At 41.7% G+C, this 12,515-nt stretch overlaps 1 protein-coding gene across 3 annotated transcripts in view; it reads left to right on the top strand.

Annotated features, from left to right (window-relative positions):
• The window catches only part of DNAH6 (dynein axonemal heavy chain 6), a 315,642-nt gene that overhangs the window by 282,134 nt on the left and 20,993 nt on the right, over positions 1-12,515 (top strand). For all 3 annotated transcript variants that reach the window (XM_049856189.1, XM_049856188.1, XM_049856190.1), the window contains 2 exons: positions 7,777-7,896; positions 9,102-9,223. In XM_049856189.1, the coding sequence (XP_049712146.1) occupies positions 7,777-7,896; positions 9,102-9,223 (242 nt within the window). The remainder of the gene's footprint in view (positions 1-7,776; positions 7,897-9,101; positions 9,224-12,515) is intronic.

Here is a 12,515-nt window from a genome sequence, read left to right as displayed (position 1 = left end):
ATCTAGAGCCTTGAAAGGCAGATGAAACCTTGGGACATGTTTGAGCAGAGGGTGGGAAATGACAGTGATGATGGATAAGGACCAGTCCCCAGGATGGATCACGAGAGGAGGGCTGGAATCTAGGAGGCCAGTCAGAAGGGGATATTTTATACTTCTGCTTTCAGCTATGCTAATAGGGCCAAGATTGATTAGTGAAATGGTAATGTAGGCAGAATTTTTCTCTGGCACCCTCTACTCTACTCACCCTGAATTTTCCTGTTCCTTTTTTTTCCCTCCCTTCCTTCATTCCTAGAACATCTGACCTTTCAGGGGACCTCAATCTTTACTGCTGTGGAAGTAATTGTGTTTTTAAAAGAATAGAAAGGAGCAAGAGAGGATGTATCTGTTCTCACTACTTGTATCCAACACTGCAGAAGAGCTTCTAGCCAGGGAAATTAGACAAGAAAAACCAATAAAAGCATCCAGATTGGAGTGGAAGAAGTAACCCTGTTGTTATTTGCAGATGACATGATCTTGTCTGCAGAGAATCCTACAAAATTGGCTTTAAAGCAACTAGAAGTAATAAACAAAGTCAGCAAGGTCACAGGATATAAAAGCAATGTTCAACTATCAACTGCAATCCAAAAATGATATTTCTTTTAATTCACTCATAATAGCATCAAAAAGAATAAAGTACTTGGGAATAAATTTAACAGAAGAAGTACGGATGTGTACACTGAAACTGTAAAACATTGCTGAATGAAATTAAAGATGATCTAAATAAATGGAGAGATAGCCATGCTCATGGACTGGAAGAGTCAATATTGTTAGGATGGCAGTACTCCCCCAGACTGATCTATAGATTCGACGCAATCTTTTTCAAAATCTCATCAGGCATTTTTGCAAAAATTGACAAGCTAATCTTAACAGCCACATGGAACTGCAGAGGACTCCAAATAGCAAAAACAATATCTAAAAAAAGAATAAAATTGGAAAACTTACATTTCTCAATTTCAAAACTTACTACAAAGCTACAATAATCAAGACAGTGTGTTACTGGCATAACAGTAGACCTATAGATCAATGGAACAGAATTAGGAGTCCAGAAATAAACCTTTGCATTTATGCCATATTAATTTTTGACAACGGTCCCAGGACAATTCAATGCGGAAAGTGTAGTCTTTTCAACAAAAGGTGCCAGGACAATTGGATATTCACATGCAAAAGGATAAATATAAATGCTTCTCTCACACCATACACAAAAATTAATTCAAATGGGTGATAGACCTAAATGTAACAGCTAAAACTATAAAACTCTTAGAAGAAAGCATAGAGGTAAATCTTTGTTTCCTTGGGTAGGTAATCATTTCTTAGATAAGACACCAAAAGCACAAGCAATAAAAGTAAAAAATGATAAATTGGATGTCATCAAAATTTAAAACTTTTGCATTTCAACAAACACATCAAGAAAGTGAAAAGGCAAGCTACAGAATGAACGTATCTGCAAATTATATATCTGACAAGGGATTTGTATCCTAAGATATAAAGAACTTTTACAACTCAATAATAAGAAGAAAAGTAATCCACTTAAAAAATGAACAAAAGATTTGAAAAAATATTGAATATACCAAAGAAGACATACAAATGGCCAATAAACACATATAAATGTGCTCAGTTAGTCATTAGGGAAATGAAAATTGAAGCCATAATGAGTACCACCTCATACCCACTAGGAAGGCTATTTAAAAAAAAAAAAAAAAAGGATAATAACAAATGTTAACAGGATGTGGAGAAATTGGAACCCTCCTATATTGCTGGTAGGAACGTAAAATGGCACCATTGCTTTGGGAAGTGTAAAAATAAAGTTACCTTACAATTCAGTAATTACGCTCCTAGGTATATACCCAGGAAAAATTAAAAAATATCTCTACACAAATGTTTATAACAGCATTATTCACAATAGCCAAAAAGTGGAAACAACCTCCATGTCCATCAACTGATGAATGGATAAAACATATTATTTAGCCATAAAAAGGAATAAATTACTGCCGCAACATGGATGAACCTTGAAAATATTGTGCTAAATAAAAGAAGCCATACACAAAAGACCACATGTTGTATGAATTTATATGAAAATTCCAGGAAAGCCAACCCTATAGAGACAGGAAGTACATTAGTGGTTGAATACAGGGGACTGAAAATGGGGAGGGATCATAAATGGCTGAGAAATTTCTCTTCGAGGTGATAGAAATGTTTTAAAATTAGATTGTGGTGATGGTTCCACAACTTCGTAAATTTATTTTAAAAATTATTGAATTGAACACATAAACTGTATGTAAATTTTATGACTTGTAAAATTATACCTTGGTCAAGCAGAGAATACCAGAAGGATGTTTACCTGTGTTTTATTGACTATGCAAAGGCATTTGACTGTGTGGATCAGAACAAATTATGGATAACGTTGCGAAGAATGGGAATTCTAGAACACCTAATTGTGCTCATGAGGAACCTTTACATAGATCAAGAGGCAGTTGTTCGGACAGAACTAGGGGATACTGATTGGTTTAAAGTCAGTAAAGGTGTGCATCAGGGTTGTAGTCTTTCACCATACCTATTCAATCTGTATGCTGAGCAAATAATCCGAGAAGCTGGACTATATGAAGAAGAACGGGGCATCAAGATTGGAGGAAGACTCATTAACAACCTGCGTTATGCAAACGACACAACCTTGCTTGCAGAAAGTGAAGAGGACTTGAAGCACTTACTAATGAAGGTCAAAGACCACAGCCTTCAGTATGGATTGCACGTCAACATAACAAAAATCCTGACAACTAGACCAATGAGCAACATCATGATAAACAGAAAAGACTGAAGTTGTCAAGGATTTCATTTTCCTTGGATCCACAATCAACAGCCATGGAAGCAGCAGCCAAGAAATCAAACGACACATTGCATTGGGTAAATCTGCTGCAAAGGACCTCTTTAAAGTGTTGAAGAGCAAAGATGTCACCTTGAAGACTAAGGCACGCCTGACACAAGCCACGGTATTTTCAATCACATCATATGCATGTGAAACCTGGACAATGAATAAGGAAGACTGAAGAATTGATGCCTTTGAATTGTGGTGTTGGTGAAGAATATTGAATATACCATGGATTGCCAAAAGAATGAACAAATCTGTCTCAGAAGAAGTGCAGCCAGAACGCTCCTTAGAGGCAAGGATGGCGAGACTGTGTCTTACACACTTTGGACACGTCAGGAGGGATCAGTCCCTGGAGAAGGACATCATGCTTGACAAAGTACAGGGTCAGGGGAAAAGAGGAAGACCCTCAACGAGGTGGATTGACACAGTGGCTGCAACAATGAGCTCAAGCATAACAATGATTGTAAGGATGGCCCAGGACCAGGCAGTGTTTGATTCTGCTGTGCATAGGGTCGCTATGAGTCGGAACTGACTCAACAGCACATAACAAGAAGCTGTTATTTAAAAAAGGATAGGAGCAAAAAGGCAATGCTTTATCCAGGTGGTGATACTTGCTAATGGTGGAATTTTAGGCAGCCATTTATGAATTCATTCAGAAGATATTATCACAATGATAGATGCTGGAAATACACAGATGACATATTCCCTGTCTACCAAAAGCACATGGGTTAGGGAGTGAGGAAGAATGAGTAAATCATAATGTTATGATAATCACCAAAATAGAAGTGTATACACAATGCTGTGGGGATTTAGAAGGATCAACTAATACTATCGGGAGGAATCTGGGAAAGCTTCACCAAGGAAGTTGAACTGATTGAGTTGGGTGCTGAACAGTGGGGAAGTTGGGCTCACCAGGAGAGAAGAGGCAGGAGAGCACACTGGGCAGAGAGGACAGTGATGTGAAAAGCCCAGCAGTGTGTGAGGTGTGGCTTGACTGTAGAAATAGTTAGTATTTCAGTAGGGCTGGAACAGAGGTGTGTACAAAGGGAAAGTGCGAATAGAGAAAAAAATTATCTTCAACAAAACTTAAAAAGGTGAGCTAGGGCCACACTCTCAAAGGCCTATGTGTCATGTTAATGAATTTTGGCTCTACCTTGTAAGCAATGGTTAGCAGTTAAAGTCTTTTAGGCTGGGAAAGGTACAACAATTTACAAAGCTACAATAAAAGCAAGATGATGGATTGAACAAGGGGCTCTAGTAACAGCCGTGGGGAAACTAGACAGTAGAGAACAAACAGGGAAATATTTGGGGGGCTTTATATACATAGGAAGGTACTTTGAGTTGTGGGGAAGGGTCTTAAAAATTTCACGGTGTGGGCTCCAGCAATGCATAAATTCAGGAGTGCTGTTGGAGACGTATCTGATCTCAAAATAGGTAAGGACAGAGCCCAATCTCAGGCCTGTCCAGTTTGCATTGGCCCATCCCAAGCCAGGCCATGGGAATAGGAAAAGAAGAGAAGAAGGAAGCCACCACTCAGCCTCTGCAGTGAAGACCGAAGGAATTTGGTGCTGGGGCCAGGCCAGGTGGTGGGCATGTATGGTGGATAGCCCCAACGCCCCTCTTCTGGGAAGAGCGTGCCCACAGGACTCCTTCCTGAACTGTGATTCATCTACCCTGAGTCAAAATGGTAGAGCTCTTTATTTACTAGGTTTGAGCCAAGCAAAAGGATAAAACTAAATTTGGATGGACAAGCACAAAATCTTTTAATTCATAAGAAAAACATCTTTGTGCTACTTCTCAAAATATAGAGATTTTCGATTAAAATTTTTTTTAGAATAATATAAGGAAACTCTTTTCTCTCACCACTAAGTGTTGGAGTCTAAATTTTCCTGGCCATCCTCCTTTCTTAATGCCATCATGTAGCTGGAGAACCTTGAGCTTTACATTCTCATCCAGCCCCAAGGATCCAAGAAAAGCTTCAAGCTGGCCTTGATGGATCCGCTGCAGAAATTTAACCCAACTTTGTGTTCCTAGACTTACCAGGGAATGGCTGAAGAATATTCCCAGGAAGTTACAGCAGCTTCTCCTCCTTCCCTCTTAGAATTGCTAATACAGAGATTCAGCTACTTGATCATCAGCCCTGGTACCTACTCCCCCTCCTTTCTCCCTGAGTGAGAGGCTAATCCAACAAGACTAACAAAGGGTGCTCCAACACAAGACGAAAGATAGGTGTTCCTACAGGAGACACAGAGTAAATACACTCTTATCTCGGAAGAAATAAATTATTGAGATTCCAAGACCGAAATACTGAAATAACTCAACCAACAATCTCAGTTTGAAAGAGAATGAAAAAAAATTTTTTTTTCCTCCTCACCTAATAGAAGAGATAGAAATGAGAATGGGGATTCAGAAGTTGACAATGTCAGTACCAAGGATGAGATTCTTCCAGGTATACTACAGTGGTGAATAATCAATTGTAGCAATGGATCTGGAATTTTGCCAAAGAATTATATCAGTAATAGATATCATTCCAGTGTGGTTCTTTCCTACTTGTAATTTTGAGATGGCAGTGGAGCATGCTGAACATAGCCACTCTGTGGAAAGAGCTAGATACCAGTGAGTCTTAATTCCCCATAACATAATTTCTGTGAGGCACATCGTTTCTTTCACCTTGGCTCTCTCTCTCCTCCCTAGCTTGGCGTAATTTATAAGGTGTCTACGGAGTTTGAATCCACAATCAATGCCCATGGAAGCAGCAGTCAAGAAATCAAATGACTTATTGCGTTGGGTAAATCTACTGCAAAAGTCCTCTTTAAAGTGTCAGAAAGCAAAGACGTCACTTGGAGGACTAATGTGCACCTGACCCAAGCCATGGTATTTTCAATTGCCTCATACCCATGTGCAAGTTGGACGATGAATAAAGAAGACCAAAGAAGAATTGGTGTCTTTGAATTATGGTGTTGGCAAAGAATATCAAATATACTGTGGACTGCCAGAAGAATGAACAAATCTGTCTTGGAAGAAGCATAGCCAGAATGCTCCTTGGAAGTCAGGATGGTGTCTTGGTTGTCTAGTGCCGCTATAACAGAAATACCACAAGTGGATGGCTTCAACAAACAGAAGTTTACTCTCTCACAGTCAAGCAGGCTAAAAGTCCAAACTCATGGTGTCAGCTCCAGGGGAAGGCTTTCTTTGTCAGCTCTTGAGGAAGGTCTTTGTCATCAATCTTCCCCTGGACTAGGAGCTTCTCCATACAGGAACTCCAGGTCCAAAGGACGTACTCTCCTCCTGGCACTGCTTTCTTGGTCTTATGAGGTCCCCCCTCTCTGCTCTCTTCCCTTTCCTTTTATTGCTTGTAAGATAAAAGGTGGTGCAGGCCACACCCCAGGGAAACTCCTTTTACATTGGATCAGGGATGTGACCTGAGCAAGGGTGTTACATCCCACCCTAATCCTCTTTAACGTAATCTAAGCTTGCCTCATTAACCACAGGCAGAGATTAGGATTTACAACACATAGGAAAATTATGTCAATCACAAAATGGTGGACAATCAGAGAATACTGGGAATCATGGCCCAGCCAAATTGATACACATGTTTTTGGGAGACACAATTCAATCCATGACATCCCACCATTTGGCCTTCCAAAATTCATGTCCTTGTCACATGTTAAACATAGTCACCCCATCATATCACAGCAAAATCTTAACTCCAAGTTCAAAATCCAAAAATTTCTCTTCATCTGTGAAATCTAGAATACAAGTTATCTACTTCCAAAGGTACAATGGTAGAACAGGCACAAGTTAGACATTTCCATTACAAATGGAAGAAATTGGAGGGAAAGAAGGCGTATGGTAACAGGCACCAAGCAAGTTAGCAGAACACATTACATTAGCCCTCAAGGCTTGAAAATAATCCTCTGTTCTCTGAGACCACTCACACAATAGCCCTGCTCTCCAGACCCTTGGTATTGGCCACACTTCTCTGGATTCTGAGTGGAGGCCTCTTGGCCCCGGGCTTCAGCTCCACCTTCCAGGCCCACAAGGACAGCAACTCTTCTCCCTCGGCTTTAGGGTTTACAACACATAGGAGAGTTATTTCAATCACAAAACGGTAGACAATCACACAATACTGGGAATCATAGCCCAGCCAAATTGATATGCATATTTTGGGGGAACACAATTCAATCTATGACAGATGGTGAGACTTTATCTCATGTATTTTGGACATGTTATCAGAAGGAACCAATCCCTGGAGAAGGACATCACGCTTGGTAAAGTAGAGGGTCAGAGAAAAGAGGAAGACCCTCAGTGAGATGGATTGACACAGTCGCTACAACAATGGCCTCAAGCATAATAACAATTGTGAGGATGGCACAGGATTGGGCAGTGTTTGGTTCTGTTGTACATATATGGTCCCTATGAGTTGGAACTGACTCCATGGCCCCTAACAACAGCAACTTGGAGTTTGAATGCTTTTCTGCAAATATTTTTCTTATTGGCCCCAGAAAGAAGCACTATTTCGTGGAAAGTGTGTGTGTTCTAGAATACTCCAGTCAATGACAGGATAAGACCCAAAATCAAGATTTAGAAGCAAAAGAATAGGAAGAAGGAAGGAATACACAGAATTCTGTGGCTTTATTTTATATTATTTGGAAAACCCAAAATAAAGTACATATACCATATTGCCTTTCTGCCTTTTAAAAAATTGCCTTGTATTCTATTTTTGAAGGGCAGTGGAAGGAAATTCTGATGTGGTATCTCCATATTCAGCACCAAATAAATATGTTTTATTTGGTATGTTTTATTAAAATTTGGGTATGCTTATCAATAAAAAACGAACAATAAACTATTTTAAAATGCAAACTCTTTTTCAGGTGAAATTACATACGGTGGTAGAGTTACAGACACCTGGGATCAACGATGCCTTCGTACTGTCTTGAAAAAATTTTTTTCACCTGAGACATTAGAAGCCGATTATAAATATTCGGAATCAGGTAAATGACTTTTCAATATTACAAAAAAGACCTTTGCCAAGAAACCATTGACAGCATCTCTCAGTTTTCCACCTAGCAGCTCTCTATCTCCAGTCGTCACCACCAGCTCCCACCGCCACCCCACTGCCATGCTTGACAACCTTCAAAACTGGTTTGGTAGTAAAAGTACAGGGATACATGTTGTGCAGTAACAACTTTGAATTTCTCTTTTAAAGTTGGTTTTGTTTAGTTTAAATATGTTTTCTAATATACTTGGAATGCAATTAAAGAGAGCTTCCATTACAGTGAGTTGAGTAAGAAACAGGTCCTTGAGTTGGTGATAGCTCAGCAAGTAAATTAATGGTTCCTAACTGTCGACCCCTTTTGAGGGGGCAGTCTGATTAGTGCACAAACCCATTACCATTGAGTGGATTCTGACTCGTGCTCGTAACGACCCTATAGGACAGGGTAGAACTGCCTCGTAAGGTTTTCAAAGAGTGGCTGGTAGATTTGAATTGCCAACCTTTTGGTTAGCAGCCAAATGCTTAACCGCTGCGTCACCAGGGCTGCGATTACCACTGAGTTGAAAGAGACTAATAAGACTCAACTGTATATCCTCTAATGTCTATGGAAAATTGAGTACCCTAGATTTCAGTGTTTTGCATATATCGCTTTTGGTTTGGAGGACTGGGAGGATTGTTGTTGTTTATCAAACAAATGAGAAAGCAGTCTAACCCAGCATAAATTTGGAGCCCTTAAGGAGGCAGTCCGGGTGCTGTCTTTCAGCAGCACAGCCCTAGTCTCTCAGAAGCTTGGAATGTTCTGGAGGAGACACCCAAAAACTTAGGAGAGTGATCAGATGCTCAAGGCCTCAAGAAAAGGTGATAACACTAAACACAGCAGTGCAAGCAAAGAGGCTGGGAAAAACAGTCCCTTTTCTCTGTGAGGAAACCCTGGTGGCATAGTGGTTAAGAGCTACAGCTGCTAACCAAAAGGGCGGTGGTTTGAATCCACCAGGCACTCCTTGGAAACTCTATGGGGCAGTTCTACTCTGTCCTATAGGGTTGCTATGAGTCAGAACTGACTCGACAGCAGTGGGTTTGGGTTTTTTCTCTGTGAGGCAGCTAGCTGGAACCACCATCAGAGCCAAGAAAGGAGGCCCCAAACCCAGCAGTATAAAGCCAGTCTGTTTGAGACATGTTTACCTTCTGTCTTTTTAATCACAGGCATCTATTTTGCACCCTTGGCTGACAGCCTTCAAGAGTTTAGGGACTACATTGAAAATCTGCCTTTGATAGATGACCCAGAAGTATTTGGAATGCATGAAAATGCCAACTTAGCTTTCCAGGTATGTGGCCTTGCAACTTAAAAAACATATTCATCTTGTTTATATAAACTTGAAACTTCAGGAACCACCTCACTAGTTCTGTAATTTATAATATCCTTAAATAAAAAAATAAAATAAAGATTTCCACCTTGACTTCAGTATTCAGCTTGTTACCTTTGGGCCCTTCACAGAATTCTAAGCTCATCATGTATTTTCCCTGTTACTACGGATCCCCTCCACCTCCCTGCCTTCTGCCTCGTCCATAATCTGCCGCTCACAGTCTACCACAGCGTGGGGATTTGGATGATAATACAGCCCTGTCTCCTTTGCCCATCTCCCTCCATGCTGGCACATTCGCATCATATCACACAAAGGTTTGGGATCCACAGATGATTAGGTTATGAAAGTACAGTAACGAATGTCCAAAGAGATAAATTAAAATGATTTTCTTACGAAGCATGATTCATCAAGGTCACAGTGCCAGACCACAGCGATGGGTCCAAAGGGCAAACTGGCTTCTTTTTCTCCTCTGTGTAAGGCCTCCCAATGCCTCACAATTACCTAAGGACAGTCCAAGGTCCTCAGCACAGCAGTCAAGGCTCCCTCATGATCCGGCACCGCCAGCGCTCTTAGTTACATTGTCCACCGTGGTCAATCATCTGTAACCAAAACCAAAAACCAAACCCAGTGCCATCGAGTCAATTCCAACTCATAGCAACCCTATAGGATAGAGTAGAACTGCCCCATAGAGTTTCCAAGGAGTGCCTGGCAGATTTGAACTGCCAAATCATCTGTAGGTGAGCCAAAATCATGAAATGAGGTGTCTTCCTGGGGACCCTGGAAAGCTTTAGAGGTTGGGGACTAGGTTTAGCCTTAAGGCGAATCATCTTTCTTTTCAACTTAAATTTTTTCACTGCAAGTGATAGAGGGTGAGGTCTGCCTAGATATTAAGGAACCCACATACACGCACACACACAGACAAAAAACAGTGAGTCCTTCAGAGAGAACACCAAGAGGCCAGTGCAGTGACACCTTATTTCGTGCCTTCTGCCATTAAATTTGCCATTGGGCAGAAAGTTAAAATAATATAGTTTGGTTTTCTAAGATACAGTCTACTTTCAGGAGGAAAAAGACGTGGCCAAACCTAGTGCTAACATTTACCCGTAACTGCTCCGGGGTGGGTGGGGTGGGGGAAAGAGGGAAAGGGGCATGTGGATATGGTAAGGCTCACCACATCCTATTGTAACCGAACAAGGGTTCCTGTGTCCTGTCCTATTAGCCGATCAAAATAAGACAGATGCCACACCGCCAGTTGCGAGGGAAACAGAAAGTGGAAATTTATTGTCTGCGCCCACAAGGAGCCGCGCTGGGTCTACTGAGACGTATAAGGCCAGGTGCTCAATGTCTGAGGGAGTAGGGGAGCTTTTTATCTCCCATGTCATCTGGGGGTTGGGTTTGGCCCAGAACTCTCCGCCCTTAGCCCTTAGCCCTCCCATGTCCACATTTGGAGGTCTGGATGTTGAATCATGTCAGTGATGTTCAGGTCCAAGGACAGACTGAGGACACAGCTCTTCAGGTCTTGCACATGCGCCAAAATCTTGGTTCACGCATGCGCAGGATTGTGGCACCAAATTCAAACTGTGGTTGGCAGCAGCGTGTTCAGGCCAAGCAGAGTTACAACCTGTGGCTTCGCAGGCTGCCAGGGGATCGGGGAAGCGCGGCGGAGGGCAGGGGAAGTCTCCGTGGAGGCTTCTCTATAAGAAATGAAGCAGTGTTGTACGGGTAAAGCTGTCGGTAGTGTGTACCTAGGAGTGTGGTTTTTGTATTTCCCTTTGGATCAGCATGACTAAGAATGGAACAGCAGGCATGCGGCAGCCCGCTGGTAGGTTTTCCTGCTTGGCCTCCCTTCCCCCATTTTTGTGGTATAGGACGTGCCCCACTCTCATCCCTTTCCTTTGGGGCAATTGCTCCTTCCCCATTCCGTGAACTTCTGATAAAATTTCCAGCAACCTTCCACCCCCACATAAGTAAGCAAATATATGATTCAGGCCTGGCCAAAGCTGCACCCCACCCTTTAGTCATGCTAATTGGTCCAAGGAGTAGTCATATGGTCCATGTTAGGCCAATGAGAGTCCTTTCCTGAGTTTTTATATAGAGATGCTGGGGAGGGGAAGAGGGGCAAGGAGAGAGGGCTCATGTTTTCCTCTGGGATCACTGGCTAGGATGCTTTGTATCTGCAGCTGTCTATGAGGCCTTGTCCCTGATACCCCCAACCCACCTCTTCTCCCACAACTACACCAAAGAAGCTCATCCTCCATAGGAGAGAATGAAGGCAGCCTAGAGAGAAACAGCCAATCATGCACAGGGAACAGAGTTTTAGATCCATCCCTTCATGCCCAAGAACCATGCAACTTGTGTTCTTTTCTTTCCAGTTATATGAGTCCACAGATTCCTTGTCTATGCTTTAGCTGGTTTAGGATAGATAATTCTACCTCCTGCAACCAAAAGAGTCTTAATAGAAAAGATATAAATGATTCCTTCCTCAGTCCAGCAAGTTGTACTTACATAGATGTTACTAGAAACTAGTAATGAAATTTGGACTTTGACCTGTGCACATCAGCTGGGAATACAAGGAAGAAACTTGCCTCCAGTGAGGATAATGAGCATAAGTCAAGGGCCATCTGCATAGACTGTTTATGGGCAAACTCAGATCTGTTATCTCTCTTCTCCTTAAAGGCTGAATAAATGAAAAGAAAAAACCAACAGGGTTTGAGTAAATAGGAAACAAACACACATATTGAAGGAGCCAAACCAAAAAACCAAGCCCATTGCCGTCAAGTCAATTCCGACTCATAGCGACCCACAGGACAGAGTAGAACTGCCCCACAGAGTTTCCAAGGAGTGCCTGGTGGGTTTAACCGCCGACCTTTTGGTTAGCAGCTGTAGCACTTAACCACTACACCACCAGGGTTTCCTCTTCAAGGATTAAAAAAAAAAAAATAAGGGATACAAAATACCATCCAGAAGACTCAGTCACCTTCTGCAAATCATCTACTGCAGGAACCAGAAAAATGTATGTGTTTTGGCATCTAGGAAAGGATATAAGAAAACCTAGCCTGTACAAAAGAGAGAGCCAGAATGTGAGAACAGGCTGAAATGTAAATACAAAGGATGCCATGAGATGAGAGAGAACGAAATGTTCCAAGGAACCAAAAAATAATCATAGCAGAATCAAAATCTGCTCTGGGGACCTGAAGACCAGAACTGATATATAGATCATCACACATGTGATACAGGGAACAAATTTAATAAG

The sequence above is a fragment of the Elephas maximus genome, chromosome 17, assembly GCF_024166365.1.
Source record: "Elephas maximus indicus isolate mEleMax1 chromosome 17, mEleMax1 primary haplotype, whole genome shotgun sequence".
NCBI classification, from domain to species: Eukaryota; Metazoa; Chordata; class Mammalia; order Proboscidea; family Elephantidae; genus Elephas; species Elephas maximus.
The sequence above is the reverse complement of the archived record's forward strand: the minus strand, read 5'-3'. Positions and strand labels throughout refer to the sequence as shown.